This window comes from Pseudophryne corroboree, chromosome 6, assembly GCF_028390025.1.
Source record: "Pseudophryne corroboree isolate aPseCor3 chromosome 6, aPseCor3.hap2, whole genome shotgun sequence".
In the NCBI taxonomy this organism is placed as follows: Eukaryota; Metazoa; Chordata; class Amphibia; order Anura; family Myobatrachidae; genus Pseudophryne; species Pseudophryne corroboree.
In genome coordinates this window covers 337,319,647-337,339,501 of record NC_086449.1, presented here as the reverse complement: position 1 = coordinate 337,339,501, position 19,855 = coordinate 337,319,647, and the positions used below count along the sequence as shown (strand labels likewise).

The window sequence follows — 19,855 nt, the reverse complement described above, 5'->3', positions numbered from 1 at the left end:
GTAGTCCGTAGTGGATGCTGGGGACTCCGTCAGGACCATGGGATTAGCGGCTCCGCAGGAGACAGGGCACAAAAGTAAAAGCTTTAGGATCAGGTGGTGTGCACTGGCTCCTCCCCCTATGACCCTCCTCCAAGCCTCAGTTAGGATACTGTGCCCGGACGAGCGTACACAATAAGGAAGGATTTTGAATCCCGGGTAAGACGCATACCAGCCACACCAATCACACTGTACAACCTGTGATCTGAACCCAGTTAACAGCATGATAACAGCGGAGCATCTGAAAATATGGCTCACAACAATAATAACCCGATTTTTGTAACAATAACTATGTACAAGTATTGCAGACAATCCGCACTTGGGATGGGCGCCCAGCATCCACTACGGACTACGAGAAATAGAATTATCGGTAAGTAAATTCTTATTTTCTCTGACGTCCTAAGTGGATGCTGGGGACTCCGTCAGGACCATGGGGATTATACCAAAGCTCCCAAACGGGCGGGAGAGTGCGGATGACTCTGCAGCACCGAATGAGAGAACTCCAGGTCCTCCTCAGTCAGGGTGTGCCCCTGACCAAGTATCAGCTCGGCAAAGTTGTAAAGCCGAGACCCCTCGGGCAGCCGCCCAAGATGAGCCCACCTTCCTTGTGGAATGGGCATTTACATATTTTGGCTGTGGCAGGCCTGCCACAGAATGTGCAAGCTGAATTGTACTACACATCCAACTAGCAATCGTCTGCTTAGAAGCAAGAGCACCCAGTTTGTTGGGTGCATACAGGATAACAGCAAGTCAGTTTTCCTGACTCCAGCCGTCCTGGAAACTATATTTTCAGGGCCCTGACAACATCTAGCAACTTGGAGTCCTCCAAGTCCCTAGTAGCCGCAGGTACCACAATAAGCTGGTTCGGGTGAAACACTGACACCACCTTAGGGAGAAACTGGGGATGAGTCCGCAGCTCTGCCCTGTCCGAATGGACAATCAGATATGGGCTTTTTTGAGACAAACGCCGCCAATTCTGACACTCGCCTAGCCGAGGCCAGGGCCAACAGCATGGTCACTTTCCCTGTGAGATATTTCAAATCCACAGATTTGAGCGGTTTAAACCAATGTGATTTTAGGAATCTTAGAACTACGTTGAGATCCCACAGTGCCACTGGAGGCACAAAAGGGGGTTGTATATGCAGTACTCCCTTGACAAACTTCTGGACTTCAGGAACTGAAGCCAATTCTTTCTGGAAGAAAATCGACAGGGCCGAAATTTGAACCTTAATGGACCCCAATTTGAGGCCCATAGACACTCCTGTTTGCAGGAAATGCAGGAAACGACCGAGTTGAAATTTCTTCATGGGGCCTTCCTGGCCTCACACCACGCAACATATTTTCGCCACATGTGGTGATAATGTTGTGCGGTCACCTCCTTCCTGGCTTTGCCCAGGGTAGGAATGACCTCTTCCGGAATGCCTTTTTCCCTTAGGATCCGGCGTTCAACCGCCATGCCGTCAAACGCAGCCGCGGTAAGTCTTGGAACAGACATGGTACTTGCTGAAGCAAGTCCCTTCTTAGCGGCAGAGGCCATGAGTCCTCTGTGAGCATCTCTTGAAGTTCCGGGTACCAAGTCCTTCTTGGCCAGTCCGGAGCCACGAGTATAGTTCTTACTCCTCTACGTCTTATAATTCTCAATACCTTGGGTATGAGAAGCAGAGGAGGGAAGACATACACCGACTGGTACACCCACGGTGTTACCAGAACGTCCACAGCTATTGCCTGAGGGTCTTTTGACCTGGCGCAATACTTGTCCAGTTTTTTGTTCAGGCGGGACGCCATCATGTCCACCTTTGTCTTTTCCAACGGTTCACAATCATGTGGAAGACTTCCCGATGAAGTCCCCACTCTCCCGGGTGGAGGTTGTGCCTGCTGAGGAAGTCTGCTTCCCAGTTGTCCACTCCCGGAATGAACACTGCTGACAGTGCTATCACATGATTTTCCGCCCAGCGAAAAATCCTTGCAGTTTCTGCCATTGCCCTCCTGCTTCTTGTGCCGCCCTGTCTGTTTACGTGGGCGACTGCCGTGATGTTGTCCCACTGGATCAATACCGGCTGACCTTGAAGCAGAGGTCTTGCTAAGCTTAGAGCATTGTAAATTGCCCTTAGCTCCAGTATATTTATGTGGAGAAAAATCTCCAGACTTGATCACACTCCCTGGAAATTTTTTCCCTGTGTGACTGCTCCCCAGCCTCTCAGGCTGGCCTCCGTGGTCACCAGCATCCAATCCTGAATGCCGAATCTGCGGCCCTCTAGAAGATGAGCACTCTGTAACCACCACAGGAGAGACACCCTTGTCCTTGGAGATAGGGTTATCCGCTGATGCATCTGAAAATGCGATCCGGACCATTTGTCCAGCAGATCCCACTGAAAAGTTCTTGCGTGGAATCTGCCGAATGGAATCGCTTCGTAATAAGCCACCATTTTTCCCAGGACTCTTGTGCAATGATGCACTGACACTTTTCCTGGTTTTAGGAGGTTCCTGACTAGCTCGGATAACTCCCTGGCTTTCTCCTCCGGGAGAAACACCTTTTTCTGGACTGTGTCCAGAACCATCCCTAGGAACAGCAGACGTGTCGTCGGAAATGGCTGCGATTTTGGATATTTAGAATCCACCCGTGCTGTCGTAGAACTACTTGAGATCGTGCTACTCCGACTTCCAACTGTTCTCTGGACCTTGCCCTTATCAGGAGATCGTCCAAGTAAGGGATAATTAAGACGCCTTTTCTTTGAAGAAGAATCATCATTTCGGCCATTACTTTGGTAAAGACCCGGGGTGCCGTGGACAATCCAAACGGCAGCGTCTGAAACTGATAGTGACAGTTCCGTACCACGAACCTGAGGTACCCTTGGTGAGAAGGGCAATTTGGGACATGGAGGTAAGCATCCTTGATGTCCAGGGACACCATATAGTCCCCTTCTTCCTGGTTCGCTATCACTGCTCTGAGTGACTCCATCTTGATTTGAACCTTTGTATGTAAGTGTTCAAAGATTTCCCATTTAGAATAGGTCTCACCGAGCCGTCTGGCTTCAGTACCACAATATAGTGTGGAATAATACCCCTTTCCTTGTTGTAGGAGGGGTACTTTGATTATCACCTGCTGGGAATACAGCTTGTGAATTGTTTCCAATACTGCCTCCCTGTCGGAGGAAGACGTTGGTAAAGCAGACATCAGGAGCCTGCGAGGGGGAGACGTCTCGAATCTCCAGTCTGTACCCCTGGGATACTACTTGTAGGATCCAGGGGTCCACTTGCGAGTGAGCCCACTACGCGCTGAAACTCTTGAGACGACCCCCCACCGCACTTGAGTCCGCTTGTACGGCCCCAGCTTCATGCTGAGGACTTGGCAGAAGCTGTGGAGGGCTTCTGTTCCTGGGAATGGGCTGCCTGCTGCAGTCTTCTTCCCTTTCCTCTATCCCTGGGCAGATATGACTGGCCTTTTGCCCGCTTGCCCTTATGGGGACGAAAGGACTGAGGCTGAAAAGACGGTGTCTTTTTCTGCTGAGATGTGACCTGGGGTAAAAAAGGTGGATTTTCCAGCTGTTGCCGAGGCCACCAGGTCCGATGGACCGACCCCAAATAACTCCTCCCCTTTATACGGCAATACTTCCATGTGCCGTTTGGAATCTGCATCACCTGACCACTGTCGTGTCCATAAACATCTTCTGGCAGATATGGACATCGCACTTACTCTTGATGCCAGAGTGCAAATATCCCTCTGTGCATCTCGCATATATAGAAATGCATCCTTTAAATGCTCTTTAGTCAATAAAATACTGTCCCTGTCAAGGGTATCAATATTTTCAGTCAGGGAATCCGACCAAGCCACCCCAGCGCTGCACATCCAGGCTGAGGCGATCGCTGGTCGCAGTATAACACCAGTATGTGTGTATATACCTTTTTAGGATATTTTCCAGCTTCCTCTCAGCTGGCTCCTTGAGGGCGGCCCTATCTGGAGACGGTACCGCCACTTGTTTTGATAAGCGTGTGAGCGCCTTATCCACCCTAAAGGGTGTTTCCCAACGCGCCCTAACTTCTGGCGGGAAAGGGTATACCGCCAATAATTTTCTATCGGGGGAAACCCACGCATCATCACACACTTCATTTAATTTATCTGATTCAGGAAAAACTACAGGTAGTTTTTTCACACCCCACATAATACCCTTCTTGTGGTATTTGTAGTATCAGAAATATGTAACACCTCCTTCATTGCCCTTAACATGTAACGTGTGGCCCTAAAGGAAAATACGTTTGTTTCTTCACCGTCGACACTGGAGTCAGTGTCCGTGTCTGTGTCGACCGACTGAGGTAAATGAGCGTTTTACAGCCCCTGACGGTGTTTGAGACGCCTGGACAGGTACTAATTTGTTTGCCGGCCGTCTCATGTCGTCAACCGACCTTGCAGCGTGTTGACATTATCACGTAATTCCTTAAATAAGCCATCCATTCCGGTGTCGACTCCCTAGAGAGTGACATCACCATTTCAGGCAATTGCTCCGCCTCCTCACCAACATCGTCCTCATACATGTCGACACACACGTACCGACACACAGCACACACACACAGGGAATGCTCTGATAGAGGACAGGACCCCACTAGCCCTTTGGGGAGACAGAGGGAGAGTTTGCCAGCACACACCAAAAACGCTATAATTATACAGGGACAACCTTTATATAAGTGTTTTTCCCTTATAGCATTTTAATATATATATATATATACATATCGCCAAATAAGTGCCCCCCCTCTCTGTTTTAACCCTGTTTCTGTAGTGCAGTGCAGGGGAGAGCCTGGGAGCCTTCCCACCAGCATTTCTGTGAGGAAAAATGGCGCTGTGTGCTGAGGAGAATAGGCCCCGTCCCCTTTTCGGCGGGCTTCTTCTCCCGTTTTTCTGAGACCTGGCAGGGGTTAAATACATCCATATAGCCCCCAGGGGCTATATGTGATGTATTTTTAGCCAGAATAAGGTACTATCATTGCTGCCCAGGGCGCCCCCCCCCAGCGCCCTGCACCCTCAGTGACCGCTGCTATGAAGTGTGCTGACAACAATGGCGCACAGCTGCAGTGCTGTGCGCTACCTTATGAAGACTGAAGAGTCTTCTGCCGCCGTTTCTGGACCTTCACTTTTCGGCATCTGCAAGGGGGGTCGGCGGCGCGGCTCCGGGACGAACCCCAGGGTGAGACCTGTGTTCCGACTCCCTCTGGAGCTAATGGTGTCCAGTAGCCTAAGAAGCCAATCCATCCTGCACGCAGGTGAGTTCACTTCTCTCCCCTAAGTCCCTCGTAGCAGTGAGCCTGTTGCCAGCAGGACTCACTGAAAATAAAAAACCTAACAAACTTTTACTCTAAGCAGCTCTTTAGGAGAGCCACCTAGATTGCACCCTTCTCGGCCGGGCACAAAAATCTAACTGAGGCTTGGAGGAGGGTCATAGGGGGAGGAGCCAGTGCACACCACCTGATCCTAAAGCTTTTACTTTTGTGCCCTGTCTCCTGCGGAGCCGCTAATCCCATGGTCCTGACGGAGTCCCCAGCATCCACTTAGGACGTCAGAGAAATAGTGATAAAACATTACAGAATATGTAGTACGAAGGCCAATCATGGGCAAAATGTAACTTGCAAGGCCTTCACCAATTTGTTACACATTTGAAGGACAGTTAAGAGACACAAATGAAAGCCATAACTACTGTTTTAGCCATATGCATATGAGCTAGGTATTGGCATACTGCCATACATATATTAATCACAAATGCTTACTGCAGATTTTTCTAAGCTAAAAATCCCATTGATATTAGATTTTACACATTTTTCTTTACCTCTCTTCTTTCTTTCCATATCTTTCCTAATTTAATCTATCTCCCTTTTCTCTAATCTAATAGATGTTTTCTTTTCCTGTGTGCCTATCCTGCCTGCTTTCCAGTCTCTCTCCTGTGGGACGCGGAGCTCAGGGTGAAAAGTGTTAATTGGAATTTATGTAGGAATAATACAGACCACTGTCTGCCAGCTTTGTGTTCTTCCGAGACACACAGCTACATATATTATCAGTAGAGATAGAATTGCTAGGATTTCCAAAACAGAACATATTTTGTACTAGAAAACTACGGGGCCCGTTCAAGTAAAATAAAAAATATATATTATGGATCTGTAGAATTTCAATGTATTCATACTATATTACGACCCTACTGTAAATAATGCATCAGATACTTCCTATTGCTATATATTGCATATATATTTATTTTCCTATAGAGAACAATGATAATTTATTAATGAATGTCTGTAGACATTTATCTGTGATGTGCTGCAGCTTGTAGCATTGTCAAAACGCGTAGGGTCAGCAGGTGGCACAGAACATAGATTTGGCGAGTGACGCCTTAACCCTTTGATGAAATGGTATCTAATGTTAATAACTGCTCAGATAGAACAGGTTACATACTCTGGTGACGTGAGATCCAATGTTTATAATATCTCACAGAAGCTTGGTTAGATGGAATAATAATAATAAAAATAATAATAATAATAATAATAATAATGAGAATAATAAGAATAATTCTAAGAATAATTATAAGTATTATTATTAAGAACAAGAAAAAACAGCCACATATAATAAATAACTGCACATATAAAACAATGTTTTTCAGTGTAATGACAAACATTTTAGTAAACATTGATATGTCCTTGAACAATGTCAGTCACTAAGTAGTGTATTATTTGTAACACAAAAAGCATCTCAGAATTTTACACCAATTAATTTCCATTCTGCTCCTCTAATTAGCTAGCTGAGCCCTGAAGGGTGTGAGGAGCACAGAATCCTAAAATCCCAGCTCTACACTGCCTCCTCAGCATGATGCATACAGGGCACTGGCAATGGGTTGCATTAAAACATTTACAGTGTTTTATTTAACAAAAATAATGCTTAAAGAGTATATAGTTTCCTACTTGTATGTACATGAACTGTTCCCAGTTTATTTTAAAACAGAATCAGATAAACACATCCTACTTTATGTACAGTTTGCATTAAAAAGAGGATATTGTTACAGTACAGTATATTTTTAAACTCAACGATGAATCTTGCTGGCTTATGGAAGATTATGTAACTGCATTCATATCATATGATTACCTAGCAAAGGGATTGCCAGTTTTCAAAGCACCTAGCTGAGTCTCTGCCACCATCTAGTGGTGACATCAGATATTGCTGAAATGTATAATTAGTGTGATATTCCCCTAACGAGCTCTGATTAATCTGTTTGTTCAGGGACACAGAGCTTGGAGCTCCAGCATTAACTCCTACAGTACTGGTTTGTAGACAATATGCAGAGTGTACTGTACTGTATAAATACATATTTATTAATTCCTAGTTTTCTACACAGGTATGATTTTGTTACAAATCTATATAAAAATATAAATTCACGTTTGAGAACATCTGTTTATATAGTGCAAACATATTATGCAGTCATTACAATTGAGGACATACATTGTAATAAAACAAGACTGTGTACTAATAAACAAACAGGCAAGAAGGCCCTGCATGTAACCTTACAGTCTACAGTATTGCCCTAGCATAAGCTGGCACAGAGTGAGTGATGTTTGCTGTTACTGTACTTTATTGTTATTGTGTCCTGAAGATGGTCCTTATGGGACCGAAACGTTGACTTCTTTATGTATCTTATGAGTTATTAAATCCAGTCTTTGGTTTTTTTGCATTTATTCTGGTGAGTGCCTGAATGTTTCTCTCTACATATATATACAGATGGGTCCTTATACATCTTTGCTGCAGTCACGCCAATCAGCCCCTCTTGGCACATCAGGTCCAGTGAGACACACTAGATGATGTCGTCTGATCCAGCGGATCAGATCGACATATCAGGCACATTGTCTAGCGCAGAGGTTCTCAAACGCGGCCCTCAAGGCACCCGAACGGTCCAGGATTTAGGTATATCCATGGCTCAGCACAGATGGTTAAATCAAATTGAGTGAGGTGGTAATTAAGTCACCTGTAGCCAAGCATGGCTAAACTTAAAACCTGGACCGTTGGGGTGCCTTGAGGACCGCATTTGAGAACCTCTGGTCTAATGTGTACAGTACCTGCTATGTTGCTGATGATGCGTGCTCCTGCATGCAGGGCCGACGGAAGACATCGCTAGAAAGGGTCATGTTGCTATATGCAACATGGCCTCCGCCATCGTTCCCGGCATCGGCAAGTATGTATGTACTTGCCAATCCCGGCCCCCCTTGTCATGCACGATGTGTACCCAGGAGACTGTACTGATTAAATTGGTATGTGACAATTGTACATCTGTGTGTGACTGAGTCTCTGAATCTGTATATGAAGTGCTACGGTGCAGCGCCCGTGTTTTTTTTCCAAACCAAGGGGGTAATTCCAAGTTGATCGCAGCAGGAAATTTTTTAGCAGTTGGGCAAAACCATGTGCAGTGCAGGGGGGCAGATATAACATGTGCAGAGAGAGTTAGATTTGGGTGTGGTGAGTTAAATCTGCAATCTAAATTGCAGTGTAAAAATAAAGCAGCCAGTATTTACCCTGCACAGAAACAAAATAACCCACCCAAATCTAACTCTTTCTGCACATGTTATATCTGCCTCCCCTGCAGTGCACATGGTTTTGCCCAACTGTAAAAAAATTTCCTGCTGCGATCAACTTGGAATTACCCCCAAGTTCTGTTGTGCTTTATATACAATTCAGTCTCACACACAGATATACCAATATTGCATATCAAATTAATCAGACTCCCTAGCTGCATCACATTTTGTCTATTTTCAGCAAAAATAAAAAGACAGCCGACGCTAGCGGACTTGCATGGTACCTGACAGCTCACTCGCATCAGGCATCTCCTGCTGCATGGCGTATTGAGGCAAGATGTATGAGGACACATCTGTATATATTATATTAGGGATTTATTTTTATCTGTCTATATTTGGGGGGATTCAATTATCTGTGGTAGTTTACCGTGGACTAATTGATCCACCCACACATAAATAACGGGTTCAGTATGATTTACCGACGGTCATAATCCCGACAGCCATTGACAGTCAAAATACACAGACGGTCAAAATATCAACATTCATTATGCCAAGTGCCAACATGTTCAAAATGCCGACATAGTCAGAATACAACATTCGAAATGCCGTCAAAGGTCAACATGGACACCGTGTAAGTGTACCGCGTCCCCTCGTTTGGCTCGCTGCGCTCGGAACACTATTATATTCCCCTCCAGGTCCACTGGGATGGTAAAGTATGAACAAGTCTGTTTTTGGGCCAACATTCCTTAATAAAGAATGTCACATTTTGACATGTCAGCATTTCAAATGTCGGTATTCTGACTATGTCGGTATTTTGAACATGTCGGCATAATGATTGTCGGAATTTTGACCGTGTCAGTATTTTGACTGTAGATCAATGGCTGTCGGGATTATGACCGTTGGTATTGTGTCCGTCGGTTAATCAACTGCTACCTTAAATAACATCCTTCATATATATGTAAATGTCGCAGTCCACTATAGCCCTGCATAAAGTGGAGATCTCCAGTGACGTGTAGAAACCTTACCATACCTTATGACCATGCCTTACATGCAGTGGTAAGATACAGACCCAATGCTCCACCAATGCCCTCATGCACGCATCATCCTCTATGTCCCAAAGAGTGACATGCTTATAAACAAAACAGTAAAATGGGGACCCTGCAAAGTAGCTATACATTCTAATAAACAGAAATAATGGATCATTTGTGAACTGGATCTAAACATATGTTAAAGATCAGCAAGTTAAAGATCAGAGCATGTTAAAGATCAGAGCTATGATGGCTGGCAAGAGAGCAAAATCAGCCTTCTTCACCTAGGTGGTCATTCCGAGTTGATCACTAGCTGCATTTGTTCGCAGCGATCAGGCTTAAAACCGGCAGTTCTGCGCATGCGGCGCAATGCGCACGCGCGTCGTACGGGCACAACGAACGATGTAGTTTTGCACAGGGTTTAGTGAAGCATTTCAGTCGCACTGGTGGCGCAGAATGATTGACATGAAGTGGGCATTTCTGGGTGTCAACGGACCGTTTCCAGGGAGTGTTCATAAAAACGCAGGCGTGCCAGGAAAAACGCAGGCGTGGCTAGGCGAACGCAGGGCGGGTTTGTTACGTCAAAACAGGAACTGAACAGTCTGAAGTGATCGCAAGCGCTGAGTAGGTTTTGAGCTACTCTGAAACTGCACAAAAAACAACAACTTTGTAGACGCACTGCGATCCTTTCGTTCGCACTTCTGCTAAGCTAAAATACACTCCCAGTGGGCGGCAGCATACCGTTTGCATGACTGCTACAAACTGCTAGCGAGCGATCAACTCGGAATGACCACCCTTATCAATATACTTCCCTCCTCTTCATGGCCGTCTTATCTGGTAATGGAGTGTAAGCACTAATCACTTACATATTACTTTGAGTGTACTGACTTTTTAAAGATCTGAAGGGGGAAGGCCTGGGCCCACTGCAGCTGCTGCAAGCTCAACTGTTACATTACTTCTTACATGTGTCTGCACAAGATGCCTAGAAACCGGAAGCCTACATACTACATTAAAACATGTCACATTATGTATTCACAAGAAAGTAAGAAAAATATTTAGATAAATATTCATGCCATAAAAGCAGAATGCTAATATCCTGGGAGTAGTCCAACTCTAAAGGTGATATCCAATTAGCCACGGTAATTTACTGTGGCTAATTACTTCCCCCGGGGCTATTCAATTAGCCCCACAGCAGGCACTGTTCGGGGATTTTGTTGCCTCAGGCAGGCGTAACCAAATCCCTGATAATAAGGCATTTTTATCACAATTGCATCTGCGATAATACATAGCTCCACGACTTTTCGCAAAAAATTAAAACATTGTTCGGACAGAAAAAAACTGTACTACCTGAGTAGCCTGAAGAAAAAAAAATTGACCCTAAAGAGAACAAATCACAAATATCCCCTTTTTTAGCAGCCGAAAAATGTTCGGGTCTAATTGGATGCCCCCAAAGTATGGAGTCAGGAAGGAATATCTTTATTCCACCCCTTTTAGTGCAAATTCCCTTGGTCTGGATCTATTAACTAAGAACCCTGAACATGGGGCTTAGCCTGACATAGTTTTATGTGTAATTAACATAGTATCTAAGGTTGAAATAAGACAATTTGTCCATCGAGTTCAACCTATTTGTGGTATCCTAAATCACTGTTTTACAGAACCTAATTATTATGTCCTCATTATCATCCGCAGGACCTTCTGTAGTCGAAGAGCAGTCTGCAAGTTCCCCACCACACGCAAGCGACCTGTTGTGTATGCCATCAGGGGATTCAACTCTCCCTTAATGAGAGACAGGAGATCATCTTCTGTAATCTCTAGTGTAACATCAGCGGGACAGGAGAGAACTCCCCAACCACAACGGCCAGAACCTGAGAGAATGAAAACAGGGATAGTAATGAATAAAAAGAAGAGTACTGTCTGCACTAAACATGCACTTCTGTCTAATAGCAGGGCAAATAACCCTTAATAATAAAGATAAAAATAAAGATTAAAGGAGACAGATGGCTATAGATTAGACGGAGGTACATGGAAAAGAAGAAACATCACGTGAATATGGATTTGTAGAAGGGATGAGAAATGAAAGCTATAGACTAGGTTAATGATGTACCTACCGGATTTTAGATCGAGCAAATATGCAGCTTGCTCTCCACCACTTAGAGTCACATATAGCTGATACGTGGAACCAACTTCAGACACCAAAGACTCTGACAGGACTCCTTCTAACCGAGATAACAGTTGCTGTAATGAGAGATCTGTAATGGCAGCAGAGAAGAGTTACATTAGTACTGTATAACTGGGTTACCAATCTGCATTTTATTATTACACTACTATGGCTTTAGCTGTAGCGTTTCATTCATACTCTGCTTAACGCCTCAGATCATACTTGCCTACCTGACCCTCTCCATGAGGGAGACAATGCTCTGTTCCTGGACTTTCCTGGTAATGTATTATTGCCATCACCTGTGGTGAAACACCTTTCTTATCAATTACCTAGCTCACCACAGGTGATGGCAATCATACATTACCAGGAAAGTCCAGGAACAGAGCATTTTCTCCCTCATGGAGAGGGTCAGGTAGGCAAGTATGCCTCAGATTAGAACCTCAGCCTGGGCTGTTACTCATAAAATAAAAGGTGTAGTGAAGGAATTAGAACCATTCCTAAAAACATAGCCCCTAAATAATTCCAAATGTTCCCTCAAATCCTCATTACCACTTTTCTCAACTTTGTGGGTAATTCAGCAATCCAAAATGTTGTTTGAAAGAAAAGGAAAAGAGTTTATATTCTCATATTTAGAATATTAAACAATGAACAAAGCTATGCCAACTTAACTGTAGTTCAATGGCTGTTCCGCAATGGCACAACGTATTTTGTATCTAGCATCCCATTTACTCTTTATTAGAAAAACAAAATATTCAGGGACATTGAAACTTCTTCATAAATCAAGAGCTGTAAGGAAAGGCTTACTGGCAGGAGTAGAACAGTGATAACAAGGGTCCTTCAATGTCACTGTGTGCAGTACATACTCCCCTATAATTTATGTGCTAAGGACCTTGACATGCAATTCTTGGAAATCACATTTAAATCATGGTTGGAAAGAGCATAACAAACACTTAGTTCAGATACATCCTCATACACCTATCCCTTTTGCGCTATATGGCGTGAGACGCCTGCTTCGATTCCCGTGCGGTGTACTTTTTCCTCAATTTTGCATCTTACTTTGCAAACAGTGTTGTACTAGGTACTTTTTTTTTTTGCGAAGGAAATAGGTATAAAGTCACAGATTAAGAAAATATTGCAAAATTCTAATGGAAAGGGGGATTAAACTTTAAATCCTGTGAAAGCGTAAGGAATGACGGTAGAACACCCTGGAATTCACGCACATAGGTAATGTACACTTGAGCAGCGAGGAGATTAGACAAAATTAGGAAACTGTTCTTAAGGCCCTACACACTTGGCGATTTCAGCAATTTTGACGACCAATGATATTATCGTTGGATGATTATTCATCAATGATTTTTGCTTACACACTGGACGATATCGATGGCCGATTTGGACGATATGACAGTACATATGTCTATATTGTCCAAATTGACTTGCATGTATAAATGAGGATAGATCAATAATAAACGACTGCGGGGCCGCGCATCGTTCATGCATACACAATGAACGATATGAACAATTTATTGTTCATATCTATCATCGTTATCGCCAAGTGTGTAGGGCCCTGAAGACTGTACAATGAAGTATGATGGCCTTTATCATGGCAATATAAGTCGTACAGTGCAATCACCATTGTTGAACACCAGGTTTATTGTCTGCACAGAATTGTATTAAAATGAACAGATTCCATTATACACCAACCCACTACAGTACCACCACAGTCTGATCTGAGTTGGATCTCCTGAGGATTGGACAAGTGTGTACCCCAGCTTTAATATAATGCCAGTTCCGGGCCTAAGATTTAAGCAGACAGTGCAGGGGTGGATTTAAACAAAATACAGTATATAAATTCACCCACACATGAAACAGGTCTACATACATGAAAAATATACAGGTACTGTATAATAAACCTCATAGAAATGGTAGCAACAAGGGAAAAAAACAATAAATAACAAAGTAAACAAGAATTAATCTTAGTTTATACACATTCTACATACAGACAACATTCAAAAGTCTATACTGTACATAGAGCCCAACGCAATCATCTGCCCTTTCCTGCAGACTCTCCATCTTTACGGACTATTGCTGGGTACACAATGGGCAGTATATCATCCGTTCAATCGGAAAAGAAATCAGTAGCGGGTCCGTGGGTGTATACACCGGATATCTGTTAGCGACATCATTCACAGCCAATGCCTGATATAGTTGCAGATATAGCGGCGCATCTGGCTGTGTATGGACAACTGGACGACCGTACATACACTGGCTGAAGGAATGACATCACAGCTGGGTGAGCAAATTCAAATGCCCGCTTAGCTGGATGTCAGGACCGACGTTTCAAACGGCCGATCCGTAAATTTACATGCTTACCAGAATCGTTTGCTCTGCTGGTTGACGGGTCCGCCATCAAGTCAGCTAGGTGTGTATTGAGCTTTAAGAATGCCATCCTCTGGCAAGTTTGTTAGGCTCCAGACAGATGAAATACAGAGGACTGCATAGCCACTGCACATATACTCTGCTACAGAATATTGGGGATATCCTATTAGCAGCGGGAATATTTTGCATGAAAAAAGCAGACATATATCACGATTTCTGCCCGATGCCTATTATCAGGCTATCCAATTCCAGCCATTTTTTTATGCAGGCGAAACACAATCCCTGATAAGTGCCAGCATCAGAGCTAATAGGAGAGCCCCGGGTGATTCAATTATTGGATTCCAATATATGCTCATAAATTTAAGGACAGTGTATATTTTTAATATACAGTATTATATTATGCAAAAACTTCAATAACCTGCAGATAGAGTGTTATGTGTTGTTGAACTATCCTGGACCATTGAGAAAAATTGCATGATCAGCTGCTCAAATCCACCAGTCGGAGTGATAGCTTGTGGGGTTAGGGAAACATTCACATTTTCTTCATGAGATCGAAGGACAGCTTCCAGCGACAGCTCTACACGTTCAACGCAAACCCCCCACGGCTTCACCTGCTCGTTGATATCCTCCTGTAAAATAGCAGGCCAGGAATATTAAAGCAGCAGAATTTGTAGAGTATTTAAATAAGCTCAAAGTTATAGTATTTATACAGTAAATCAGGCAAGATGTTCCATACACAGCCTTAGTCATTACTAAGGGTTCACCTGAGGGACGTTCAAACTCCTAAACACGCCTGCTAAACAAACCCATTAGAGGCCCCTGGTGCTACATGGAGCCAAGGCCGAAATGTTGGAATTCATGCTATTTGAAAATACACGGTTGCTTTTCACAAGACCCGGGGAGTGCCGCCAGTATGTTCTATTTTTGCAAAACCATTCTCCATGCAGGGTACAGGGGCAATAAATATATATATATATATATATATATATATATATATATATATATATATATATATATATATATATATATATATATACACACACAAAGATGGAGCCATGCTAGTCGTGGCTCCGTCTGCGACTAGGCGGGCCATTCACTTGAATGGAGAGCGTCTCCGTATGCGCGCTCAGACAGAGACGCTGTGAATGGGAGCGTCTTTGTGCACTCCCGGCATTACTAGGCGGACATGCTCGTTTGTGATGGAGCCGCCTCAGATGAGCGCAGCTCCGTGTGTGTGTGTGTGTGTGTGTGTGTGTATATAAAAAAATAAAAAAAAAATAAAGGGAACACTAAAATAACACATCCTAGGTCTGAATGAATGAAATATTCTTGTTAAATACTTTGTTCATTACATAGTTGAATGTGCTGACAACAAAATCACACAAAAATTATCAATGGAAAATAAGATTTTACTCACCGGTAAATCTATTTCTCGTAGTCCGTAGTGGATGCTGGGAACTCCGTAAGGACCATGGGGAATAGACGGGCTCCGCAGGAGACTGGGCACTCTAAAAGAAAGATTAGGTACTATCTGGTGTGCACTGGCTCCTCCCTCTATGCCCCTCCTCCAGACCTCAGTTAGGATACTGTGCCCGGAAGAGCTGACACAATAAGGAAGGATTTTGAATCCCGGGTAAGACTCATACCAGCCACACCAATCACACCGTATAACTCGTGATACTATACCCAGTTAACAGTATGAAATATAACTGAGCCTCTCAACAGATGGCTCAACAATAACCCTTTAGTTAAGCAATAACTATATACAAGTATTGCAGACAATCCGCACTTGGGATGGGCGCCCAGCATCCACTACGGACTACGAGAAATAGATTTACCGGTGAGTAAAATCTTATTTTCTCTGGCGTCCTAGTGGATGCTGGGAACTCCGTAAGGACCATGGGGATTATACCAAAGCTCCCAAACGGGCGGGAGAGTGCGGATGACTCTGCAGCACCGAATGAGAGAACTCAAGGTCCTCCTCAGCCAGGGTATCAAATTTGTAGAATTTAGCAAACGTGTTTGCCCCTGACCAAGTTGCAGCTCGGCAAAGTTGTAAAGCCGAGACCCCTCGGGCAGCCGCCCAAGATGAGCCCACTTTCCTTGTGGAATGGGCTTTTACTGATTTAGGATGCGGCAATCCAGCCGCAGAATGCGCCAGCTGAATTGTGCTACAAATCCAGCGAGCAATAGTCTGCTCAGAAGAAGGAGCACCTAGTTTGTTGGGTGCCTACAGGATAAAAAGCGAGTCAGTTTTCCTGACTCCAGCCGTCCTGGAAACATAAATTTTCAAGGCCCTGACTATGTCCAGGCCCCTAGTAGCCGCAGGCACTACAATAGGTTGGTTCAAGTGAAAAGCTGATACCACCTTAGGAAGAAACTGGGGACGAGTCCTCAATTCTGCCCTATCCATATGGAAAATCAGATAAGGACTTTTATATGACAAAGCCGCCAATTCTGACACACGCCTGGCCGAAGCCAAGGCCAATAACGACCACTTTTTTCCACGTGAGATATTTCAGATCCACAGTTTTAAGTGGCTCAAACCAATGTGATTTCAGGAAACTCAACACCACGTTGAGATCCCAAGGTGCCAAAGGAGGCACAAAAGGGGCTGAATATGTAGCACTCCCTTTACAAATGTCTGAACTTCAGGCAGTGAAGCCAGTTCTTTCTGGAAGAAAATCGACAGAGCCGAAATCTGGACCTTAATGGAACCCAATTTTTAGGCCCATAGTCACTCCCGACTGTAGGAAGTGCAGAAAACCGCCCAGCTGAAATTCCTCTGTAGGGGCCTTCCTGGCCTCACACCACGCAACATATTTTCGCCAAATACGGTGATAATGGTTTGCGGTTACTTCTTTCCTGGCTTTTATCAGCGTAGGAAATGACTTCCTCCGGAATGCCCTTTTCCTTTAGGATCCGGAATTCAACCGCCATGCCGTCAAACGCAGCCACGGGAAGTCTTGGAACAGACAGGGCCCCTGCTGTAACAGATCCTGTCTGAGCGGTAGAGGCCATGGGTCCTCTGATATCATTTCTTGAAGTTCTGGGTACCAAGCTCTTCTTGGCCAATCCGGAACCACGAGTATCGTTCTTACTCCTCGCCTTCTTATTATTCTCAGTACCTTTGGTATGAGAGGCAGAGGAGGGTACACATAAACCGACTGGTACACCCACGGTGTCACTAGAGCGTCCACAGCTATCGCCTGAGGGTCCCTTGACCTGGCGCAATATCTCTTTAGCTTTTTGTTGAGGCGGGACGCCATCATGTCCACCTGTGGCCTTTCCCAACGGTTTACCAACAGTTTGAAGACTTCTGGATGAAGTCCCCACTTTCCCGGGTGTAGGTCGTGTCTGCTGAGGAAGTCTGCTTCCCAGTTGTCCACTCCCGGAATGAACACTGCTGACAGTGCTAAGACGTGATTTTCCGCCCATCGGAGAATCCTTGTGGCTTCTGCCACGCCATCCTGCTTCTTGTGCCGCCCTGTCGGTTTACATGGGCGACTGCCGTGATGTTGTCTGATTGGATCAGTACCGGCTGGTTTTGAAGCAGAGGTCTTGCCTGACTTAGGGCATTGTAAATGGCCCTCAGTTCCAGAATATTTATGTGTAGGGACGACTCCTGACTTGACCAAAGTCCTTGGAAAAATTTTTTTTTCCCTGTGTGACTGCCCCCCAGCCTCGAAGGCTGGCATCCGTGATCACCAGGACCCAGTCCTGTATGCCGAATCTGCGGCCCTCTAGAAGATGAGCACTCTGCAGCCACCACAGCAGAGACACCCTGGTCCTTGGAGACAGGGTTATCAGCCGATGCATCTGAAGATGCGATCCCGTCCAAGAGGTCCCACTGAAAAGTTCTTGCATGGAACCTGCCGAATGGAACTGCTTCGTAGGAAGCTACCATTTTTTCCAGGACTCGCGTGCAGTGATGCACCGACACCTGTTTTGGGTTCAGGAGGCCTCTGACTAGAGATGACAGCTCCTTGGCTTTCTCCTGCGGGAGAAACACTTTTTTCTGTTCTGTGTCCAGAACCATCCCCAGGAACAGTAGATGCGTCGTAGGAACCAGCTGCGACTTTGGAATATTCAGAATCCAGCCGTGCTGTTGTAGCACTTCCCGAGATAGTGCTACTCTGACAAACAACTGCTCCCTGGACCTCGTCTTTATAAGGAGATTGTCCAAGTACTGGATAATTCTTTCGGCCATTACATTGGTAAATACCCTCGGTGCCGGGGACAGACCAACGGCAACGTCTGGAATTGGTAATGACAATTCTGTACCACAATTTTGAGTTACTCCTGGTGAGGAGGGTAAATAGGGACATGCAGGTAAGCATCCTTGATGTCCAGTGATACCCTGAAATTCTCCAGGCTTGCAATAATCGCCCTGAGCGATTCCATTTTGAACTTGAACCTTCGTATATAAGTGTTCAAGGATTTCAATTTTAGAATGGGTCTCACCGAACCGTCTGGTTTCGGTACCACAACATTTTTGGAATAGTAACCCCGGCCTTGTTGAAGGAGGGGTACCTTGATTTCACCTGCTGGAAGTACAGCTTGTGAATTGCCGCCAGTACTAACTCCCTATATCCGAGGGCAGCAGACAAGGCTGATGTGAGGTAACGGCGAGGGGGAGTCGCCTCGAACTCCAGCTTGTATCCCTGTGATACTACTTGCAGAACCCAGTGATTCACCTGTGGGCAAGCCCACTGGTCCCTGAAGTTCCCGAGACGCGCCCCCACCGCACCTGTCTGTGGAGCCCCAGCGTCATGCTGTGGACTCAGAGGAAGCGGGGGAGGATTTTTGATCCTGGGAACTGGCTGTCTGTGCAGCTTTTTCCTTCTTCCCTTGTGCAGAAAGGAAGCGCCTTTGGCCCCCTTGCTTTTCTGAAGCCGAAAGGACTGTACCCGATAATACAGTGCTTTCTTAGGGTGTGAGGAAACCTGAGGTAGAAATTTTTCTTCCCAGCTGTTGCTGTGGATACGAGGTCCCAGAGACCATCCCCAAACAATTCCTCACCCTTATAAGGCATAATCTCCATGTGCCTTTTAAAGTCAACATCACCTGTCCACTGCCGGGTCTCTAATACCCTCCTGGCAGAATGGACCTTGCATTAATTCTGGACGCCAGCCGGCAAATATCCCTCTGTGCATCCCTCATATATAAGACTACGTCTTTAATATGCTCTATGTTAGCACCATATTCTCCCTGTCTAGGGTATTAATATTATCTGACAGGGTATCAGACCCTGCTGCAGCAGCACTATTCATGCTGAGGCAATTGCAGGTCTCAGTATAATACCTGAGTGTGTATATACAGACTTCAGGATAGCCTCCTGCTTGTTATCAGCAGGCTCCTTCAAAGTGGCCGTATCCTAAGACGGCAGTGCCACCTTTTATGACAAACGTGTGAGCGCCTTATCCACCCTAGGGGATATCTCCCAACGTGACCTATCCTCTGGCGGGAAAGGGTACGCCAGCAGTAATTTTTTTGAAATTACCAGTTTCTTATCGGGGGAACCCACGCTTCTTCACACACTTCATTCACTCATCTGATGGGGGAACAAAACACCGGCTGCTTTTTCTCCCCAAACATAAAACCCCTTTTATGTGGTACTTGGGTTAATGTCAGAAATGTGTAACACAATTTTTATTGCCGAGATCATGCAACGGATGTTCCTAGTGGATTGTGTATATGTCTCAACCTCGCCGACACTGGAGTC

At 45.0% G+C, this 19,855-nt stretch overlaps 1 protein-coding gene across 3 annotated transcripts in view; it reads right to left on the bottom strand.

Annotated features, from left to right (window-relative positions):
* Positions 1–6,589: 6,589 nt before the first annotated feature.
* Positions 6,590–19,855, bottom strand: part of STOML1 (stomatin like 1) — a 60,702-nt gene continuing 47,436 nt past the window's right edge. For all 3 annotated transcript variants that reach the window (XM_063926443.1, XM_063926444.1, XM_063926442.1), the window contains exons 5-7: positions 14,549–14,759; positions 11,705–11,845; positions 6,590–11,461 (exon numbers count right to left, since the gene is read on the bottom strand). In XM_063926443.1, the coding sequence (XP_063782513.1) occupies positions 11,262–11,461; positions 11,705–11,845; positions 14,549–14,759 (552 nt within the window). In that variant the 3' untranslated portion in view covers positions 6,590–11,261. The remainder of the gene's footprint in view (positions 11,462–11,704; positions 11,846–14,548; positions 14,760–19,855) is intronic.